At 43.1% G+C, this 23,137-nt stretch overlaps 1 protein-coding gene across 1 annotated transcript; it reads left to right on the top strand.

Moving 5' to 3' along the window:
- Positions 1–258: 258 nt before the first annotated feature.
- On the top strand, positions 259–21,767 carry PMS2 (PMS1 homolog 2, mismatch repair system component). The gene is made up of 15 exons (XM_035131626.3): positions 259–519; positions 1,211–1,350; positions 3,346–3,432; positions 4,912–5,014; positions 5,246–5,429; positions 6,618–6,785; positions 7,197–7,294; positions 8,141–8,240; positions 8,427–8,511; positions 10,544–10,696; positions 12,095–12,962; positions 14,249–14,416; positions 16,139–16,239; positions 18,307–18,476; positions 20,504–21,767. The coding sequence occupies exons 1-15, from the start codon at positions 500–502 to the stop codon at positions 20,645–20,647; spliced, it is 2,589 nt and encodes an 862-aa protein (XP_034987517.2). The 5' UTR covers positions 259–499; the 3' UTR covers positions 20,648–21,767.
- Positions 21,768–23,137: the final 1,370 nt, after the last annotated feature.

The raw sequence follows: 23,137 nt of genomic DNA, 5'->3' as shown, positions 1-23,137 counted from the left end.
CTCCCATTGGAGGGCGTTCGTCCGTGACCCGCCCCCGTCTTCGCTTCTTACTGGCCTGCGCCGGGTGGGTGACACCTCGAAGGTCTTATTGGCTCCCGCTGGCGGGAAAAGGCGGCGCTTCTTTTCTGCCATTGGCTTCGTCGCCTGAGGAGAGTAAAATCTGATGCAAGTGCGGCGCTAACGAGGGAACGGCAGGCTACGCCTGCGCAGTACGGTCAAAGAGGCGGAGAGGAGCGGCGCTTCCCGCAAGGAATTCTGGGAGCTGTAGTTTGTTCAGGGCCGGCGCGAAGTGAGCTGCTTTGGGTTGCCTCTTCCGAAGGGGACGTTCTGAGTGAGGCGCTGCTTAGACCTGCGTGCTTGCTCTTGATTCATTCCCCGCGGAAGGGCCTGTGAGGAACGGGGTGGCGTCGTTTTCATATTGCATTTTGGACATTTAGCAAAAAATAACTTCAGCGCCGCCGAGGAAGAACGAGAAAAACAGCAGCCCCGAAGCAACGCCATGGAGCTTGCTTTTCCTAGGTAAGCGCGTAACAAGGCTGTGGTTGCATTTACAGGTGAAACTCGGAAAATTAGAATATCGTCGAAAAGTGCATTTATTTCAGTAATGCAACTTATTATTTTTTATTTTTCTTTTAATTTTTACAAATGCTTTCTTTTGGAAATTCCACAGTAATAAAAGAAATAGTTACAATAATACAAAAATAAACATCGCTATTACATTTCATTAATTACATTCCCGCCCAACGACAAATAATTACAATTACAACAAATAAAGGCTTGACATATCTTGCTTTGCATGCCATGCATCTATCTCATATATTGGTTTCACCTTTTAAGTTGCATTACTGAAATAAATGCACTTTTCGACGATATTCTAATTTTCCGAGTTTCACCTGTATATGCCGCTTTTCATTCACATGACTCCCGAAGCGGCATGCAAACAATAAATAGCAATAACGTGAGTAAAATATAATAATAGAGCATCAAAAATGCAGCATAAATTGTATAAAGTAATTGGCCTTCCGTCAGCAAAATGATTGCAATCTATAAAAACCTGCGGGATTAGCTTAGCCAGTCGAGCGTGAGGCTCTTCATTTCAAGGTTAATAATGATCTGATTTATGAGTCTCAGCCTTTCGGATTATTGCAAACAATTTTGGGGCTCGAAAGCCAATTCTGTTTTTTTTGTTCTTGCTTTTTATTTATTTTAGGGACCAGCCTGCTAAAGCTATCAAACCAATAGACCAGAAATCTGTCCATCGGATTTGTTCAGGACAAGTGGTGCTGAATCTGTGTACTGCGGTGAAAGAACTGGTGGAAAATAGCATAGATGCTGGTGCTACCAGTGTTGGTAAGCTTACTGTCAAATGTGTGTGTGTTTAGCAATCTTATTATTAGCATGTTGCTTATGTTGGTGTTTGCACTTGCGGGGGGGGGGGGAGGCATGTCTGCAGACTCGCAGCTTTTACAAATGGAAAAGAGAACAGAAGTAATAAAAAAACACGTTTGACTAAGAGTGCCCTGTAGGGTGATGACTTTTTTACAACCTCATTTCCCTGTATCATTATTTGATGAGCTTTCATTAAATATTAGATAAAATCTTACTTTCAAAGAGATTTGATTAAAAAAAAACCTCACGCACAAAATGATTTTAAAAAATTTTTTTATCAGTTTTTTGACCATTTTTGAAGTCACTGTAAGCAGATATAAAATTGAACCCAAGCTTTAGAGCAGGGGTTCCCAACAAAATTTTCTCGAGGACCCCTCATCGAGCCGCTATTGTGACAAGGACCCCCATTAATTCCTAATCCTAAAATTAAAAAGTGAGAGCCAAATTAAGAGTCTTTTTATATTTTATATTTATACGTTTTTTACAGTTACAACAGAGTACTCCATCAGTATACAGTTAGTTTTAATTTTCAGTTCTTAATGAGATGAACCACTTTTTAACCAACAGTCCATTTTTAACTACGCGAACTGTAGCTTCCGCGAAAAACAACGCTTTGTTTACAAACACTACTGTTTTGCAAAGAGGCAGCGTGCGCCAGGGAGGAGGGAGGGGAATGGAGAAGACAGGGTACCTGCGCAGTAGCGCACAAATGAAGCCGACGCGTGCAAAGCATCTTGGGGAGGTGAGCGTTAGTAGAATGCGCGCGCTGCCTCTTTGCAAAACAGTAGTGTTTGTAAAGCGCCACCTAATGGCATACAGCAGAACTACTGCCTCTATCTAATTCTAGTTTTGCGCTAGACTCTGCTCATGCAGGGAGCGGCCAAAACAAAAAATCTGTTATCATACGAAATATATTTAATATATTTTTTATTCTAATAGCATCTTGCGGACCCCTCTGGCATAGCTCGCGGACCCCTGGGGGTCCCCGGACCACCTGTTGGGAACCACTGCTTTAGAGTCACATATATACAACATTATATAGGGTCATCAAACACACAAGGAAGCTTTTTTTAGCTGCAGTAACAGTATAGACGCCGCTAGAGGATGATGTTTTGCTACCTCTCCTGTAGGTTCTTTTCCCAGCATGCCCGGCAGGGTCTGCTGGCTGAGTTTTGAGGTCCCAAAAGGGGGCTTTTACCTTGCGCAGGTGTGACGTTTGTATACCCTATGTTGCTAAGAACACTCCCCATTGTGGAATGTGGTGTTGTGTCCAAATTTGGTATGAAATATATATAGAATTGTTAATACAATTTTATGAAATGGTAAAACAGCATACAAAAAAATTTAAAAACGGTTTGTGCGTGGCCTTTTTAAATATTTCAATGGAATATACCTCATTTTAGTCATTAATAGGCAAAAGTTCATCCATTTGTGCTACAGGAAATATTTTTTGAGAAAAAAATATGAAAAAGTCATCACTGGACTGCAGAATCCGGGACCGGCAGCCACGTGACATCGGAAGTTGCGTAGACGCAACTTCCGGTGTCGCTCTGTCCATCTATGGGCACCAAAAATGGCCACCGCTGACACCGGAAGTCGCATCTACGCACTACCGGACATGCGTAGATACGACTTTCGAAGCTGGCGGCAGCCATTTTGGGTGCCCATAGAAGGGCAAATCAGAAAAAAATGGCCGCCGGCAGGAGAAAATAACGGAGAAAAACGGGAGACAAAGTGATACGGGGGACCGCCGGGAAAAGATAAGTAAAAACGGGGGTTTCCCGGGGAAAACGGTGTACTTGGCAGCTATGGTCATCACCCTAGTGCCCTGGCATACATTTTGAATGTTAAAAGGACAATGTATAGAAATTCCTTCATTACTGTAAACCTGTATGTGGCAAAATGTGGTGATGCTTTGTAATTGTTATGTGACAAATTATTCTTTATAATTTGTAGAAGTGAAACTTAAAGATTATGGAGCAGATCTTATTGAAGTTTCTGATAACGGCTGTGGTGTAGAGGAAGAGAACTTCGCAGGCTTGAGTAAGCTTTGTTTCATGTCTTGTTTTCTATATGCAAATCTGTCAGATCAGTTTGGTTAAGAGAAGCTATTAATATAATCTTAGAACCAATTTTACTTTCCATATTCATGTTTATGGCGAAAAGCAAAAAACATACAGCTAGGTCATACCACATATGCAGCAAAGCCGCATTTTTAAAACCATTTACTTTAGCAGCAGTACTTTTGTCATCCTTAGAAATATTTCAATATTCAAGTCTTCTATATAGTGTAACGAGAGAGTTGAGAGCCACAGATGAATAGGTTTGACCTCAACAGAACAGGGAGTTTTGTGCAGTGTATCTTTTATGTGAATTGTGGGTTAGCAGTTGGATTGGGGGGAAGCAGCAGAAAGAAAATTGTCTCCACTACTTCCTGTCCCTCATTGCTTTTGCTAGCAAAGTCACTTAAATGACAGAGTCTAGTGAGAAAAGAAATCTTGATAGCACTTTACTGAACAAAAATGGACAAAAATAGTGTATGTGATGTTCAGAGGAAGAAACGGAGAGGTTTTGTCCTTCTTTCTTCAGTCCTTGTACCCAGTACAGAAACATTAAACCAGATATATGGAGGAATAACTCCCCCAGAACTCACAGCCAATCAAGGCACAATGTATATAGTCACTTACTGACAGCAGAATTAACTCTTAAGATGCAAACTGAATGGGCAATACCAGGCTTCCTCAACCTTGGCCCTCCAGATGTTTTGAGCCTACAATTCCCAGCATCCCTGACCACTGGTCCTGCTAGCTAGGGGTCATGGGAGTTGTACGCAAAAAACATCTGGAGGGCTGATGTTGAGGAAGCCTGAGCAATACTATTGTAGTTATAACAGTTTCCTTGACTAAGTTTTTTTTAGTAAAGGCAGCTTTGTCTTTTGACACTGCCACTCTGGGTGATCAGAGAAGTCTGGGCTGGTGAGTGGGACATTGGTTGACTAGGAAGAAGCAAACCTGATTTTTGAGTGGCTTGAGAATTGGCAGTGTCATCAGGGAATATTTTTGGGCAGAAGTCCAAGGTCCAGTCAGAAGAAAAAGCAGGAGGGTCCTCAAGCGGAGCAGGGGTGACTTACCACATTTTGAAATAATGCATGTTGCCATCTTTAAAGAAGAGGCAGGGCGCACAAGTCCATTAATTCCAGAGTCTAAAATTAGGTAATCTCAAACCAGGTGTGGAAGATCTTTGGCCCTACAGATGTTGTTGAACTACAACTCCCATCAGCCCCAGCAAGCATAGTCAATGGCTATAGGTGATGGGAGTTGTTTTAGACTCTGGACTTGATGGTCTTATGGAACTTACTGTTGAGAATGCTGTGTTATTTGCAAACCAATAATTAAACGTATGCCAAACCACATCACGGATATAAAGCAATAAAGCCTTGAATCAATTGTTTTAATGCTAGGTAATATTATACAAAATACATCTGAATGTCTTCTTGTTTTATCTTACCATTTATTTTTCCAGCTCTGAAACACTATACCTCTAAGATACAAGAGTTTTCTGACCTTACACGTGTTGAAACGTTTGGCTTTCGAGGTGAAGCTCTGAGTTCCCTGTGTGCGTTGAGGTATGATTCTTCTCTGCTTAAGTGCAGAGCTCTGGCCAAAGCGGTTGGTCCATCTTATACCACAGTCCTTTCCCATTCCCGTAAGAACTTTGAGCAGAATGGGAGCCCACGTTTAAAAGAAGCAAGTTTTTACAATTTAAAATTGTTGGCATTATATGTGGGGTGGGTTTTGTATTTTAACTCCCGGAAGCTTTTGTTCCCCTGTAGCATTTACTTGTTCTTTTCCTCCAGTGAAGTTTCCATCACTACTTGTCACAAATCTGCAAAGGTTGGCACACGCTTGGTATTTGACCACAGTGGGAAAATCACTCTGAGGACCCCCTGCCCACGGCAACAGGGGACAACTGTCAGTGTGCAGCAGTTATTTTATACCTTGCCAGTACGACATAAAGAATTTCAGCGCAACATTAAGAAGGTAGGAGCAGATTACTAGTAACGTCGTTTTTAAGAATGAATGTAAGAGATCCTAACAAAGGCAAGGGCCATTGAAGGGAGTGAATAAAGGTGTTCCTTTACCAGGTGGTAAAGTCAGTGGGAAGGATAGAAAAATAAACATGAAACTAGTTCTGAGTAAACACCTGCCTTCCTTCAAGGATATGTCTAGTAGATGCAAAAAATAAAAAAATAAATGTTGATCATTATCATTTTTATTATTACACTTGTTAGTCGTTTTTCTCAGAGTGACCTAAAGCAACTTACATTAAAACCAATTAAGAACCTCCAATAAAAAACTAAAAACACAGCTATGCAGATAAAAGGCAGGACTTAAAGGTGCCACTACGGTAAAGGGGCCCCTGACCATCAGGTCCAGTCGTGTCCGACTCTGGGGTTGCGGCGCTCATCTCGCTCTATAGGCCGAGGGAGCCGGCGTTTGTCCGCAGACAGCTTCCGGGTCATGTGGCCAGCATGACAAAGCTGCTTCTGGCGAACCAGAGCAGCGGACGGAAACGCCGTTTACCTTCCCGCCGGAGCAGTCCCTATTTATCTACTTGCACTTTGAAGTGCTTTCGAACTGCTAGGTTGGCAGGAGCTGGGACCGAGCAACGGGAGCTCACCCCGTTGCAGGGATTCGAACCGCCAACCTTCTGCTCAGCAAGCCCTAGACTCTGTGGTTTAACCCACAGCGCCACCTACACTAAAAGAGGCCAAAAGCCTGGGTAAAGAGAAGAGGCTTTGCCTGGTAATGGCAATAGTAGTAACTATTTTAGTGCTTTAGTGTTCAATGTACTTCACATGTGCTTATAGTGCGGTAATCCCTAAAACAACCCTTTAAGGTAGGTCAGTACTATTCTCCATGTTGCAGTTGTAGGCCAGAGATTGAGAATATGATAGTCTTAGACAAGCTGTCTTGCAAGCTCGTGACAGACGCAGGTTAATGTAAGTGGGAGGCTTTGTGGTTCTCAGCTTAGTCTTTTAACCAGTTCTAATCACCAGCCCTCATTATTGTGTTATTATATTCTATGTGATGAGGTAGGATAATAAGCCATGAATTAAAAGGTGTTTTGAAGTGGGAGGGAAATGGCAGTGATCACACATAGTCTGTGTAAGCAAGCTTCATTGCGTATTCACTAGAAAATAATCATTATCTCTTTGTTTTTGCCAGGAGTATGCAAAAATGGTTCACGTGTTACAAGCATACTGTATCATTTCAACAGGAGTTCGTATTAACTGCACCAATCAGGTTGGCCAAGGGAAGAAGCAAGCTGTGGTGTGCACCAGTGGGAGCTCAAACTTAAAAGAAAACATTGCAGCAATATTTGGACAAAAGCAGGTATTACTGTTATTATTATTATCATCATCCGTATTGTTACAACCACTAGTAGTATGGTTGCTGCTGCTACAGTGAACTAATGCAACAGGTACTTCTACTCCTGCATAATTAATGCTTGGTTACAGTTAACGACAGGAATAAAATTGTCCTAGTGACATTGGGTGGTGCTGTGCTTTGAAGCCCAGAATGTTGGGCCTTCAAAGAGCAGCATGGAGCTGTTTGAAAGCCCTTTGTCAGCAGCCCTGCACTGCTCCTTAAACCTCCGAAAACCAGAGGCTTAAAGAGAAGTGGGAGACTATTTACAGTTTCTAAGCAGCCTTGCGCTGGTAGGTGAACCTCTGGTTTTTGGAGGTTCCAAGGGCAGTGGCTGAGAAGGAGAAACGAGTTTCATCAACTACCACTTATTTCCAGGTGCAGAGCTTGGTTCCTTTCGTTCAGCTACCTCCTAGTGATGCTGTCTGTGAAGAATATGGCCTGAATGCTTCTGATATGCCAGCCAATTTTTATACGTAAGTAGAAGATTGTACGTACCTCACAGTCTATGCAGCTTCCCTATGTTTAATTGGCTTAGGCTGCAAATCCTAAATCCCTCCTTACACGAGGGTAATGCCCACTGAATTCAGTGGGACCTCTGAGTAGATATGTTTAGGATTGTGGCCTTAACCATTCAGTTCTACAATTTTAAGGTGTGTCAGTCACATCTATTAGTCTTCATTGCCACCTGGAACCAATTTAGGAGACTGCGTGAAAATTGCTGTGTTCTCATTTTAAGCATTTAGGGCAAAGATAAGCTAAATTAGGCTTAAGTGAAATGAGTCCCACAAGCTTCCTGGTCGAAGTTCTGGGTGTCTCTGACAGGTGTACCAGCTGTGTCTAGCATGTCAAGATATTCAGCTTGGAATAGTCATTCCCCACAGTTTAAGAGCAGCTGAATAATAATAAAAAATAAATATTGTAATCCCTTTATCTTTTATATTTAAGGATGTGTGGATAGTTATTTTCTGGATATGGGTAGACCTGCTGTGACAGACTTTGAGAACTTTTGAAGAAGGACCCAGGAATTAAAAGCTCATATTTATTTTTAAAGCCAGCGTACCTGGCATAATTGCTTAGCTTCCTCACTCGCTCAGCAGTGATTGAGGAGTTTGCTGAAGGTTGCCCTCTCCCAGGATGAAAGTTAGTTGAGAATTGGTGAAAGATTTGTTGGTGTGAGAGTCTGTGGTACCGTAGCTCACAAACCTCAGCTTTAGTCTTTTTTTAAAAAAAAGGAAGAAAGAAAAGTGTGTCAAATTGTGCAGCTTCTGTGCTTTTCTCCTTTGGAAGAACTATATCCTTGACATATTAACTTCGATCAGTATCACAGGCTTTGTTTCCCGTTGCGATCACGGTGTCGGGCGAAGTACCACAGACAGGCAGTTCTTCTTTATCAACCAGCGTCCCTGTGATGCAGGCAAGGTATGGCTCTCTCTCACAATATGCACAATGCCTTTGTTCTTCGCTTTTACAGCCTTTGAGCTGTAGTTTGTCTTTCCACCCACTGTGTCACGGAAGTGGTGCAATGAAGCTTTTTAAGAAAGCAGATTGAATCGCAGCGAGCACAAATAGAAGTCTGTCTGCAACGCCTTCTTCTTTTCTGGACAGGTTTCCAAAGTTGTGAATGAAGTGTACCACATGTACAACAGACACCAGTATCCGTTTGTGGCTCTTAACATATGTGCAAATTCCGGTGAGTCACACACATTTCTCTAGGAAAAACTTGGAAGATTTAAGTATGTTTATGTGTGCAGTTGTTGATTAGCAGTTGGGATAAAACATCCTGATTCTCCGTCCCTTGGTTGGAAGTAAATCTCAATTCCAATACTGTACTCATAAGGCAGGTTGCCACCAGGCCATTTTTTAAAAGGAGCCTGTTTTTCTTCTTTCCTTTTAATAGAGGTTTGATAAGCAGAAATCAGCAGATGAAGCTTTCCATGGCATGCTGCTTGACTACCCGCTGCTGATAAAAAGCAGCAAGAAGTCTAGTACAAAAGCTGATAATCCTACTTCAAGTAAATGTGTGCTGGGTTTTTTTCAGATTGTGATGTAAATTGATACATACCGTATATACTGGCGTATTAGACGGCTTTTGAACCCAGGAAATTTTTTTCAAAAGTTGGGGGCCCGTCTTATACGCCGGGTCCAAGAATCTGCGGTCACCGCATACGGTGGGGGGAGCTCAAAAACGGCCGCATCCCCACTGTATGCAGTGACCATATGAACGCAAAGAAGCGTGCTCGGGAGGGGGCTGCTCCCCGCCAGGGAGAATGGCTCCCTCATGGCTTTGTCACCTGGATCAGCGCAGAGATACAGTTTTGTGTATTTCATTGGTGTCAAGCTGCTGCCTCTTCTCTTTTTGTCAGCGCAAAGCAAAGGGATCTCTCCGTCTCTCTCTCTCTCTCTCTCTCCGCTCTCTCTTTCACTGCTGCTCAGCGTCTTTCGCTGGCTGTGTGAGCTTCCGATGTCTCTGCCCCTCTATCGCTATCCTCTCTATGGTTTCTTTCCCCCCTTTTGCTCGATTTCTCTGCCTCCCTCTCCCTCTCCCTCTCCCTGGCTTCTATTCCCCTTTTGCTCACTGAGCCAGCCTCGTTGTCTCTCTCTCCGCTCTCTCTTTCACTGCTGCTCAGCGTCTTTCGCTGGCTGTGTGAGCCTCCGATGTCTCTGCCCCTCTATCGCTATCCTCTCTATGGTTTCTTTCCCCCCTTTTGCTCGATTTCTCTGCTTCTCTATCTCTCCTCTCTCTGGCTTCTTTCCCCCTCTCAATAACTAAGCAAACAAACAAACAAACAAACAAACAAACCACCATTTCCCCGGCTGCAGACTTGAGTGCTGGAGAAGACAGCCTCCCCTCCCCTCCCCGCCAAAAAAGGGCTGGAGTACACCCCAAATTCTATATTTTAACTTGAAAAGTAAGGGGTCGTCTTATACGCCCAGTCGCCTTATACGCCAGCATATACGGTAATCTTTACACTCTGAAGTGCATTAGTTTTAAAATTTACCCTGTTGATAAAAATTCTTCTAAACTGGGGTGAAGTGCCTGAATTGGCTTGTTCACTGCTAACAAACCACAATATGAAGCCATGATTTGTTGTTTACTAATGGTGGCGCTGTGGGTTAAACTACAGAGCCAAGGGATTGCCGATTGGAAAGTTGGCAGTTCGAATCCTCGCGACAGGGTGAGCTCCCATTGCTCGGTCCCTGCTCCTGCCAACCTAGCAGTTTGAAAGCATGCAGTGCAAGTAGGTAAATAGGTACCACTCCAGCGGGAAGGTAAACAGCGTTTCTGTGTGCTGCTCTGGTTTGCGGGAAGCGGCTTAGTCATGCTGGCCACATGACATGGAAGCTGTATGCCAGCTCCCTCAGCCAGTAAAGCGAGATGAGCGCCGCAACCCCAGAGTTGTCTGCGACAGGACCTAACAGTCAGGGGTCCCTTTACCTTTATCTTTAATGAACTTTAGCTTATTTTAACTAGAGCCTGGAGGTGCATATTCACCTAACACCCTCCCTTAATCATGGTTTGTTTGTCCATCCAGATGCTCACCAAATTGCAAAGGCAAAAAGTTGCTAGAAGATTTTGGAGAGACAAGGCATAGTTCATTTGCTTTTTGTCTGCAGGACAGCTCTTGGTTCATTCATTTGTTAAACATGCCATGGCTTGGCTTAAGAAAACCATGACTAAATGTTACATGTGAACCAAGCCAATATTATGTCTTTGTTTTTAGAATGTGTTGACATCAATGTGACACCCGACAAAAGGCAAATAATGTTGCAGGAGGAGAAACTTCTATTAGCGACTCTAAAGACTTCAATGTTGGGAATGTTTGGCAGTGACGTTAACAAATTCATCGTCAATCATACATTGCCAGATATTAAAGGTAGGAATGACAGCAGCCATTTAAACCAACTCCCTCTCTAAGTGGGTAATTATGCTTTTTAAAAAGTTCATTGTTAACTGTCTGGTTCAACTGATGGTGTTCGGCTACACACAGTGCATGTCAGCCCAGCTGTATTCCCTGGGGCTCGGAGCCAATCGCTTCCACTTAGAATTGTGGCCTTGTTTAGTTAGACAAACTCAGGCACAGTTTTAATGTGATTTCCTGCAGTGCCTTGCCAGTTTTAAGACATTACGGACAAGGCATCAGGTATCAATGAGTTCCATCTGCTGTTTGTGAAATGGAGCTTGGCATTTTCACAAGATGGGTCCCAATTTGGCCTGCTAAGCTGATTTCCTTGAATCACATCTCCTTGCTCCACACCTGATGTCTTATGGGCCAAGTAAACAATTGTGCCATTGCACAATCTGGAGCCTTAAAGTACACTCCCAATTGTTACAGGTAGGTAGCCGTGTTGGTCTGAGTCGAAGCAAAATAAAAAAATTCCTTCAGTAGCACCTTAAAGACCAACTAAGTTTCTATTTTGGTATGAGCTTTCGTGTGCATGCACACTTCTTCAGATACACTTGAAACAGAAGTCAGACCCTTATGTATATACAGAGGGTGGTGGGTGGGAATGGGTGATGGGCTGATGGGAGTGGTAAACCTTCAGATGGCTGTTAACGACTGCTGATGACTGCAATTGGTCCTGCGGGGAAAAGCAAGGGCTGAGGCACTAAAGAAAGCTTGATCATGCATAATGAGATAAGAATCCAATGTCTTTGTTCATCCCAGGTGGTTCCATGGTTTTCAGCTTGGTAATGAGTTCCAATTCAGCAACTTCTCTTTCCAATCTGTTCCTGAAATTTTTCTGTAATAAAACAGCTGCTTTGAGATCTTGTATAGAATGTCCTGGGAGATTGAAGTGTTCTCCTACTGGTTTCTCTGTCTTGTGGTTCCTGATGTCAGATTTGTTGTCAGCGTCAATTGATGGTGACTGCCAGTCTGCTGGATTTGCTGCAAGACCAAGTTCCCCATAGGAAACTCCACTGCAGAGCTACACTGCAGAGCCTCACTTGACTTGGATTTCCTTTTGTAGCATAGCTTGCCTTCCTTTTGTAGCATAGCTTGCCACACTACAAAGAAAAATTTTGTCACCCAATGTCATTATGAAGCCAGGTGATTGACAATTGGGCGGGCCTCCATCCAACTGTCAGAGTGATCCACTGGGGTTGGGGGGATCTAGGATCCAGCTGGCTGGCCAGAAACAGTTCCCCACCCCTGCTCTCGTTGTTCTTTCTCTAAATGGAGCTTCAGAGTTCACTATTGGGCCTTGATTTATTCCTGCGGGTTGATTTTTAAATTGCAATTTAAAACTCTCCTCTCTTCACCCTTTCTTAGGAAATTTCACAGTGCTTCGAGAAGAGGCAGAAAGCCCTGCCTTGGAAACTTCCCGTGGCTCCTCCTCTCAGAATCCGAGCGTAAAAGAAAAAACAACAATCACTGTTGCCAAACTTAGGGAATCATTTTCTCTCCACCAGGCAAAAAAGACCCATTTTCATGGTGTTGAAAATGCCAAACGTCAACCAAGTTCCTCTGGGCAGAAAGAACTTCCGGCATTTTTTAGCATTTTGGATTCTCCAAAGAAGAAGACTGGCTCCAGCAAAGAGGCAGAGAGTGGAAGAGAGGAGGATCAAAGTACATTCATGCTTTCAGGCAAAAAACTCAAGAAATTGGTAGAAGATAGAGATTCTGGTTGTGGGAGCACCTCAGCAGAATCGGAAGTGGGTTTAAGCACGCCAGAAAATGGTAGCTGTTCCAGCTGTGAAAACGCAATTGGCTCACCTCTTGAAGATTTCCCTGTTTTCAGAGAAGTTCAAAGTGGCGGTCTTGAGGCGAGGGGGGATTTATGTGGAGCTGAATGCAAATTGAACCGAAGCAAAGAGAGTCAATTTTCCCAGCAGGCAGACAGTTCACCCCCCAAAATGAAACGTTTTAAGATGAGCCAGCCTCTTTCTCAGGTGGCCACTCCGTCAAAGACTGAGAATGACCAGGGTTCTTCTGTCATGTCGCAGTACGACATACCTGTAGAACTGGAGAAGAAAACCGTACCGTTGGAGTTTTCTCTGAGCGCACTGATGGGCAGAGTAAAGAAGCTAAGCCAGGAACAGGAGAAGAGAGAGGCAGCGCTAAAATTCAGGAAATTCAGGGCAAAAATTAGCCCAGGAGAAAATAAAACGGCAGAAGACGAATTAAGAAAAGAAATAAGGTATTTGACTGTGCCTTTTAAATTCCTCTGTTGGCAAGGCAATGGTATCTGTTTCACTTGAAAGGAATTGGGGTGGTACATCTGGAATATTTGCAGTGACCAGGAAATCCTCGCTGTAGAGTAGGTGAAACTTTGCTTTGCTTTGCACTGTGAGACGCAGCTTTCCATCTTAGGCTCCCATGCAAAATTCTTCCCAGGCTCCCATATACTCTGCTTGAGGGACAGCAGGGCAATGTTGCCTGTTGGGGTATGGGCTTACACACCTGTCCTTGACCATGAGGTGACAGAGAGAGCTTTTCACAACTCACTGTGATTCTCACTGTAACTTTCTGGAGGGAGTTGCTAGTCTTTTAGGCAGCTGGCCACATGGCCCGGAAAAAGTCTCCGTGGACAAACCTCGGCTCCCTCGGCCAGTAAAGCGAGATGAGCGCCGCAACCCCAGAGTCGTTCGCGAGTGGTCAGGGGTCCTTTACCTTTTTAGGGAACTTAAAGGGCTGCTAGTTCCCCTTGCCCTTAAAGATAAACACATAACAGTTTTTGTTGTTGTTGTTTAGTCGTTTAGTCGTGTCCGACTCTTCGTGACCCCATGGACCATAGCACGCCAGGCACTCCTGTCTTGCACTGCCTCCCGCAATTTGGTCAAACTCATGTTCGTAGCTTCGAGAACACTGTCCAACCATCTTGTCCTCTGTCGTCCCCTTCTCCTAGTGCCCTCAATCTTTCCCAACATCAGGGTCTTTTCCAAGGATTCTTCTCTTCTCATGAGGTGGCCAAAGTATTGGAGCCTCAGCTTCACGATCTGTCCTTCCAGTGAGCATTCAGGGATGATTTCCTTCAGAATGGATAGGTTTGATCTTCTTGCAGTCCATGGGACTCTCAAGAGTCTCCTCCAGCACCATAATTCAAAAGAATCAATTCTTCGGCGATCAGCCTTCTTTATGGTCCAGCTCTCACTTCCATACATCGCTACTGGGAAAACCATAGCTTTAACTATACGGACCTTTGTCAGCAAGGTGATGTCTCTGCTTTTTAAGATGCTGTCTAGGTTTGTCATTGCTTTTCTCCCAAGAAGCAGGCGTCTTTTAATTTCGTGACTGCTGTCACCATCTGCAGTGATCAAGGAGCCCAAGAAAGTAAAATCTCTTACTGCCTCCATTTCTTCCCCTTCTATTTGCCAGGAGGTGATGGGACCAGTGGCCATGATCTTGGTTTTTTTGATGTTGAGCTTCAGACCATAACAGTTTTTAACCTGCTCATTTTTCTCCCCACCCTTTCCCTATATACAGGAAAGAGATGTTTGCTAAAATGGACATAATCGGCCAGTTCAATTTAGGGTTTATAATAGCCAAGCTGAACTCGGACCTCTTCATCATTGATCAACATGCTTCAGATGAGAAGTACAACTTCGAGATGTTGCAAGAGCACACTGTTCTGCAGGGGCAGAAGCTGATCACGTAAGTGTCCCGAGATGAGCAGCTGGCCACTCGGTAGAGTCTGCAGGTTTCTCTTTAAGGTTTCCAGACTCAAAAGAGAGCAGGGCAATTAAAAGCACAGAAGTCCTGTCCTCTATTGAGTCTGGCAACCCTATCCCTGGAGCTCTTTTTCTTCCTGCCTCACTTTTTAAAGCCTTAGTTTGTGCTTTACTTTGCTTATAGGGTGTCTGGGTCCACTGCCAAGTACTTTGCAAGTTGAGGCACCAGCAGTCCTCCATCTTAATTTCTCAGGGGTAATCTATAAATTAGCATATGCAAACACATCCCATGAACCTGTGTCCTGAACCCCTTAGGTCAGGCATCCCCAAACTCGGCCCTCCAGATGTTTTGGGACTACAGCTCCCATCACCCCTAGCTAGCAGGACCAGTGGTCAGGGATGATGGGAACTGTGGTCCCAAAACATCTGGAGGGCCGAGTTTGGGGATGCCTGCCTTAAGTACTTAGCAGTCGGGCTAGAATTGAAAATTGGCCACAGGTTATGGCAGGTTTTACAGCATTTTAAGTACTTTTAAAAAGAAGTTTAGCTGTCAAAGATCCTATGAATGCTAAGCTTAATGTGAGGTCTTTTGATACATTTGAGGTTAGCCTTGGCTTACTCAAACCTTTTCCCCCTCTGAACTTCATTTTAAAAATAGAAAACAAAGATAGTAGTAAAAAGCATTTCGTTGGATGTATATTAAAATATCTCGATCTGCTCTTTGGAGGAACTTTGGGACGTCATCTGCTTTATTCATTTAAAGCAGTACTATACCATTTAAGGAGAGTCATGGCTTTCCCCTAAACAATTGTGGAAACTGTAGTTTAAGAGCTACAATTACCAGTGTGGTTTAACAAGCCCTCTTCAGGGAAGTCTGGGATTGGTTGGTGGGAACAGGGGTCTCCCCACAATTCCTTTTTTATTTATTTAAATAATATAAATCTTTATTTGCATACTTTAAAAGTTACAAAACAAATCGAGAAATAATACAAAAGGAAGAAATGCAAAGGAGAGCTAAAAATACAAAATAGCAAAGGAAATCAAATATAAAGAAGGAATAAGGTACAAATATACCAAAATAGCTCCCGTTGCTTGGTCCCAGCTCCTGCCAACCTAGCAGTTCGAAAGCACATCAAAATGCAAGTAGATAAATAGGAACCGCTACAGCGGGAAGGTAAACGGCGTTTCCATGTGCTGCTCTGGTTTGCCAGAAGCGGCTTTGTCATGCTGGCCACATGACCTGGAAGCTATACGCCGGCTCCCTCTGCCAATAATGCGAGATGAGCGCGCAACCCCAGAGTCGGTCACGACTGGACCTAATGGTCAGGGGTCCCTTTACCTTTTATACCAAAAATACAAAAAGAAAAAACACAAAAAGAAAAATTGACTTCCTATTGTTTGAACATCGCTTTCCTTTTTCAAATTTTATCTCATCCTGCTTTATCTTTTCTTGATTACTTTAACATAACTTTCTAACATGATATCTAGTATAGATATTTTTATCTACCGTGTTTGTCCACAGTCCATTCATTAAAAAATGGTCTCCCCACAATTCCTAGCACCCTTAAACTACAGTGCCCAAGTGATATGAGACTGCTTTAAATGTATCAGGTGGGGGCTAACTTTTGCCAGAATGTATCAAGATAAACACTTGTCACACTAACTTCACACCCTATTCTTTTTTCAATGTCCCCCATTATTTCAGGCCTCAGAATCTTAACTTAACTGCTGTAGGCGAAAGCATTTTAATGGAAAACCTGGACATTTTCAGAAAGAATGGATTTGATTTTGTTATTGATGAAGATGGTGAGTTTCTGCCTAAACGGGATGCTAATATCTAAGGTACAAAGATCTGCCCAAGTTCCTTTGCTGTCTCTTTCTCTCCAACACCAATACCCAGCGAAAAGCAGCAGCAGTGTATAGTATGCAACAATCATTTACATAGGTCCTTGGGAGTAATCTCCATCCAGCTATGTGGCATGTAAGTAGGGATTGCTTTGGACTGCATTGGTTCAACTTGTAGAACACATTGAGCTTTTCTCACCCAGCTGAAATTCAAGCAATCTTGCAAAGGTAGTGTCACCACTTACACCCGCTACCATGAGATCAGGAACCCCATCAAAGAAAAGGAAAGATGTATCTAGCCTCTGCTTCATTGTTTCCTTCCTTTTCTAACTTCCTCCATGTAAATGAAACTTCAAAATCTTGTTTCCTTTCACTTGCCAGAGCAAGAAAAGTCTGTGAGTTACGGTGTTCTGGCAAATGTCATTGCTCCTGCCCTGAAAAAAAGCCAGGGAGCTACGCTCCTTGGTCTTACTTTCATCAGCTTTACATCTTAATAGAAATTATTCTTAGCAATGCCTTGGGGTTTTCTTCTCACAGAGTTTATGCAGTATAGACAAAGGAACCAAGTAGCTGGGCCCACGGCTATGGTTCCTTCCCACAGTAGTGCTCTCCTTCCTGGTGAGCAGTTGTCAACCTGAGCGTTATAGACCTTTCATGTTGCTATGGAATAAAGCAAGACTAGGGAAGCAGCTCCCATGTTGCTATAGTAATGTGCAAAACAGTCCGGAGTGCAACCTCTCCACTGTGATATTCATGCAAAGAAAACAGGAAATGTTCTGCCTTGTGCTTTCTGTTTTTCACATCTCTCTTTACTGTCTGAATCAGTCTGAACTTCAATCTTGGGTTTTTTAATCGTAACCCACCATGGAAGCTCATGGTGAATGGCTGGTAAGAAATTAAACTGTTAGTGTTAACAGCTTCTATCTCCTACTCTCATAAGAAGAGCCTGCTGGATCAGGCCGATGGCCCATCAAAGTCCATCATTCTGTTCACAGTGGCCAACCAGATGCCTATGGGATGCCCGTAAGCAGGACCTGAGCGTACGAGCACTCTCTCCTCCTGTGGTTTCCAGAAACTGGTATTCAGAAACATACTGCCTCTGATATTAGAGGCAGAGCACAACCCTAATAGCCACTGATCACCTTCTCCATGAATTTGTCTAATCCTCTTTTAAAGCCATTCAAGTTGGTGGCCACCACTGCCACCTGTGGGGGAAAATCCCATAGTTTGCCTATGTGTTTCAGTGCTTTTTCTTTTGGTCTGTTCTGAACCCTTAATTGGACGTCCACGAGTTCTAGTGTTACGAGGCAGGGAGGTATGCAGACTTGTGAAGATGGGGCGGCATTCATCTCTGGAGGTCTGGGGTGTGAAAGGGTCTATTTTGGACATGAGAGAGAGATGAGAATGGAGAGGAAGTGAAACAGTTGTGCTTCCTGTTTGTCCTGTGTTGGTGCCATGTCGAAAATCACACCTAACTGCAGCAGGACCCATTTGTTACGAATTCCTCTGTTGTTTCTCTTAATTCTTCATGCATTCGTTTTTCAGCTCTGTATTTTAAAAATTAGAAATCGTAACACGAAAGCAGAAATCATTAAATTTTAAAATTATTTTTGAGACACGCTCAATCTTCCAACAGCTGCCTTAATAGGGGTGTGTGTGGTATTGGGTTGTTGTTTCTATTTTGATTTTATATATATATTTGTTTTATATTTTGATTTTGTTCTGTGAACCGCCCTGAGACCTCCGGGTATAGGGTGGTATTTAAATTCAATCAATCAGTCAATAATCAGCTGAATGTGAAGACCTACATTCGCAGCGCCACACCAGATGCTCTTACTGCATTAAGAGCATACGTACGATTTAAACATCTAAATTTCAGGTCTTAGATTATAAGTAGGAATTTTTCATTTACTTTTGGATTTTAAACAATGTAAGCATGAAAAGTGTGGTGTAAACAATGTGAAAATTCCCCCTTCTATCCTTACAGTGATGAAAGGGCTATTAAATTATTCATTTAAAACCTTTCAGGTCCTGTTACCCAAAGAGTTAAACTCATTTCTTTACCTACAAGCAAAAACTGGACTTTTGGTCCACAAGATATAGAGGAGTTAATCTTCATGTTAAGCGACTGCCCTGGAGTGATGTGCAGGCCTTCCAGAGTAAGACAGATGTTTGCTTCTCGAGCATGTAGAAAGTCTGTAAGTATACATCCATTGCTAAATAGACCGTACACTAAATCCATCACATCACATTACACATCACTTGGGAAGACAGGTGAACTAATATCAGTGTACTGAAAGAAGCAAACATCACCAGTGTTGAAGCAATGATTCTTCAACATCAACTTCGTTGGACTAGTCATGTGCGGATACCTGATTATTGTCTTCCAAAGCAACTATTCCGAACTTAAAAATGGAAAGCGTAATGCTGGTGGTCAACAAAAGAGGTTTAAAGACTGTCTCAAGGCAAATCTTACAAAATGTAGTACAGTGGTACCTCGGTTTGCGACCACAATCCGTTCTGCAGAACCGGTCGCTCCCCAAATTGGTCGCTCGCCGAAGGCATGTTTCTGCGCGTGCGCGAAGCGCCGATAGAGCACATGCGTGCTCCGCAGGTCACTTCTGCGCATCTGAGCACCACGGAACCCAGATGTAAACACTTCCGGGTCCGCGGTGGTCAGAAACGGAGGTGGTCGCAAACCGAGGTTTGACTGTATAAACACTGACAACTGGGAAACACTGGCCTGCGACCACTCCAGTTGGAGAACAGCCTTTACCAAAGGTGTCATGGGGTTTGAAGACACACAAACTCAGGACACAAATGAGAAATGTGCTATGAGAAAGGCACGTTTGGCAAATCCACACCGTGATCAACCCCCGCCCGGAAACCCATGTACCCACTCTGGAAGGACGTGTGGGTCCAGAATTGTCCTCCACAGTCACTCACAGACTCATTGTTAAAACATCATTGTTCTGATGAAGTGTGCATGCACACGAAAGCTCATACCAAAATAAAAACTTAGTTGGTCTTTAAGGTGCTACTGAAGGAATTTTTTTATTTTGTTAAAACCGTGTTTATGGAAGACAATCTTACTTGGCCACGAGTGATCACCAAAGAAGAAGAAGAAGACTACACTAAACCCGTATTTTCAGAACGGCTAATTGGTGTGCATTCATTTGCACTTCCTATTAGAGTGCAACATGCAGTTAGTTTGCTGTTTGTTCCAAAATAAAATCCAGGTCATTTTCAACAACAAAAATTATTGCATTAGCCGGTTGGCCATAGCACATAAAAGATCCAAGCGGTAACCTACCGCTATTATACAGGGAATGTATCAAATACACTTACAAACCATCAAATATAAAATCATGCTATATAAAACAGAATTTGGTAAAAACTAGGATGCATCATGTGTGTTTTGTCCGTTAGAAAATGTTTAGAGAAATCCGAGTCTAGAGAAAGTTAGCCTATCAAAAGAGCTCTGAGTTTCAGGGCCTGCAAGATATAGATGGCCACTGCGCGGGTAACCCTGGGGTTAGCGTCCACCAATAGAAATTTCATGCGGTCATCTTCCAAGGCAATGAGTGGAGGAATTAGTATAAGGAGCCTTGGGTCTTATTGCGTCGTATAGGGGGCAGTGAAAGAAAAAGTGGATAAAATCCTCTATCTTTCCCTTGTTACACGGGCAGAGTCGAAGACCGGGGGGAGTGTTGGAAAATATACCCTGTAAGAATGCTGTGGGAATGGAGTGGAAACGGGCAAGTGTGAAGGCTCTTCTTTGTGTAGGGTTCGTCAGGTCACTCAGATAGTGTGCCATAGATCTTACTCCCTTCACGCGAGGAAACCACGTGGCTAGGTTGGCTGCATTGGATAGAGCCAGGTCCAGCGCTTTGTCCCTGTCAAGAATCCATTTACGGATTTTGTCATTGTCCCAAGTGATCAGAGCGGCGGAATCTGGGAGGGAATAGCGTTCACAGATGGCCTCTAGTCATTTTCAATAACATGCACATATTTATCTGCTGGCCTTGAGGTTCCCCACGCCATGGATTCATATTCATTTCTTGCTTTTCTATTAAAATAACACTCAAAGCTGCTTACTGGGTAATGGGACATAGGAGGGAACTTCCTTTTTAAAGATTAAGGAAGTAAAGTATGTCGGCCAAAAATAGATAATGGAAGTACTGACCCTCATGAGACTTTTAACAATTTATTTTTTCATCTACAGGTGATGGTTGGAACAGCGCTTAATGTAAATGAGATGAAGAAACTCGTCACCCACATGGGTGAGATTGAGCATCCTTGGAATTGCCCACACGGAAGACCTACCATAAGGCATATAGCCAATCTAGATCTGATTTCACAAGAATAACGAACCTCTATGCACGCTCGCTAGGACATCTTTAGCATTTATTCCATTGGCGGATGCTATTGAGACTTCTTTCATAGGATTGTGATTTATCACGAAAGTCTCTTTCTCTCTTTGCAGCACAAAAGATCAAGCTTACCATTTTGTTCAAGAAATAAACGACTAGATGGGCAAAGCGACTGCGCTGATGCAATTAAGTGTGTGTAACTGAGGTTATAGCTGCCCATCTCTTGCATCTCCCACAATGCACCAAACCCCATGATCCTTGGATCTCTGCAAATGTTTTATCAGGACACTGGCATAGATCCACAGTGTCTCCCCTTATCCCTGTGCAGGTGAGCTGTCATTAAGTCCTGCAACACCTTTTACTACCCTTTTAGAACAAAAAAGGCCGGAAGATCAAGCCAGCACCTGTTTCTCTGGATTAAGGGTTGGTCTGAGTTATGTTGCTGCCTTTGGTCTACATCAGGCATCCCCAAACTTCGGCCCTCCAGATGTTTTGGACTACAATTCCCATCATCCCTGACCACTGGTCCTCTTAGCTAGGGATCATGGGAATTGTAGGCCCAAACACCTGGAGGGCCGCAGTTTGGGGATGCCTGGTCTACATCAAACTATGTGTGAGGCAGGGAGAAAATATGTTTCTCCCTTCAGGGTTTTTCCCCCACGGCAGTTACTTTTCACCTGCCCTGTAGGTGAACAAAGAGAGAAGGAGCATTTTGGGAGACTGACATTGTCCTATGCTCCAGACAATTGTCTCAAAATTATGGGACGGTAGGAGGCAATTTGTGGTGTTTCCCTTGGTGGTTAATCCAAAGTAGTCCCAACGCCTAATAATCTTGAGAACCCAATAAACTGCATTTTCTGCCCACTGGGTTGGGGCAGCACTGCCCTGGTTGGTTAATCTATTACGGAATGATCTTCTGGTCATTTATATTAGTGTAGCTTCACTGCTATAAACAGTTTCCTTTTATTAAATAACCTGTATATAGGAAGGATTTGTGTACATACGTTCTTACTAGGGATGGCCCTTTGTTTTTATAACAGATAGATATTTAAAATATTTTTTTAAAAAATAAATGAACATTCTCCAGCTTTCTCATTAAATGATTTTCTTAAAGAATTCGTTGTGGTGTGTATTCAGTACCCTCACTTATCCAGACGCTAAAACCAGAAGCTGACTCTGGGGAACATCTTGCCTTTTGTCTTGTGGCACCTGCCCTTTGGAATTCCCTCCTGTTAAATGTTAGATGCTGTCTCTCTCCCTTTTCAGTGTCACCTCCCTCTTTCAGCAAGCCTTTCAAGGGGAGCCTGCATTTGTTGGGAGTTAATTTTAGATGTTCTAATTGTTTTATTGCCTGAGTGTTTGCCGCCTTTAGCTTCTTTGTGGTGGGATATAAATTTAATTAAAAGTATATGTGCGAACGGTTGAGCTTAATTGAAATGCCAAAAGGAGGCTAGGGTAGCTAAATCTCAATTTATGAAGCAACGCAAGACAGGAAATGCTATTATTTGCCTGTGTGAATGAATAGAACCTATGAGATTAACTTGTGCTGGGGTAAGAAAATAACAAATCTTCAACTTGTGCAAATTTCAGCTATCTGAAAAGCAGCAGTGTGTAATTCACAAGTTGATAGTTTCACACACACCTCAAAAAGAGGTCTCCAGCTTTTTCTCAGGTACCTAGTTACTGGAGCAGATACTGAAATTATATATAATCTCAAATGTATTATTCTGCACATTAACACTTGGCACCATGGCTCCCACTCAGGGAGCTTGTGGCCTTGGTAAATGCTTTACGATGCCAACATTTTCTGGACTTCAGGGTTGCAGAGGGTTATAAACATAGAGTGCAAGATACAATTTCCATCCCAATATCTCCAGAATAATCAGTATCCATTTGGAGGGAAGAGGGGGGGGAGAAATAGTTGCAGTATATAGAAAGAATTCCAAAATCCAGTTTGGGATAAGTACTCTGGTGAGAGAACCCCAGCAGAGATCTAAAATCACAAAATATGCAGCAAAGTAAGGCATGTTGTTTTAAAGGCTGTTAGACCTTTAAAATATGTGCCCCTTAAAGTGAGTTCCAAAGTTCCCCTCTTCGCCTAGCATAGAAAAAGATCACACATTAAAAATGGTTTACTTACAAACTCTCCAGGGTCAGATTCATGTGGTTTTCCATACAGCATTCAGAAAAAGTTGAACAGGCAGCAAAACTTAGCTTAGTTACAGTGGTGAAAGTGCCTAAATTATTGGTATAGGAACTCAAGTGCAGCTTGTGAGAGCCAGGCGGTCTGAGCTTGGAGCAACCAGCTCAGACATTATGCACTGAGCTCAGGTTGACTGGAGGAACAACAGTAGGCTTTATTACCCATTTCCTCCCAAGGAAATGGAAGTGGGCTTACTCTCTGGTATTAACCCCTTCATGCATTAAGTAGACTTAAGCATGTTGGCTATATGAGGCTGGTTATCCTACAGTTTAGAAATTTAATA

This window comes from Zootoca vivipara, chromosome 13, assembly GCF_965207765.1.
Source record: "Zootoca vivipara chromosome 13, rZooViv2.hap1.1, whole genome shotgun sequence".
Lineage (NCBI taxonomy): Eukaryota > Metazoa > Chordata > Lepidosauria > Squamata > Lacertidae > Zootoca > Zootoca vivipara.
The sequence above is the reverse complement of the archived record's forward strand: the minus strand, read 5'-3'. Positions and strand labels throughout refer to the sequence as shown.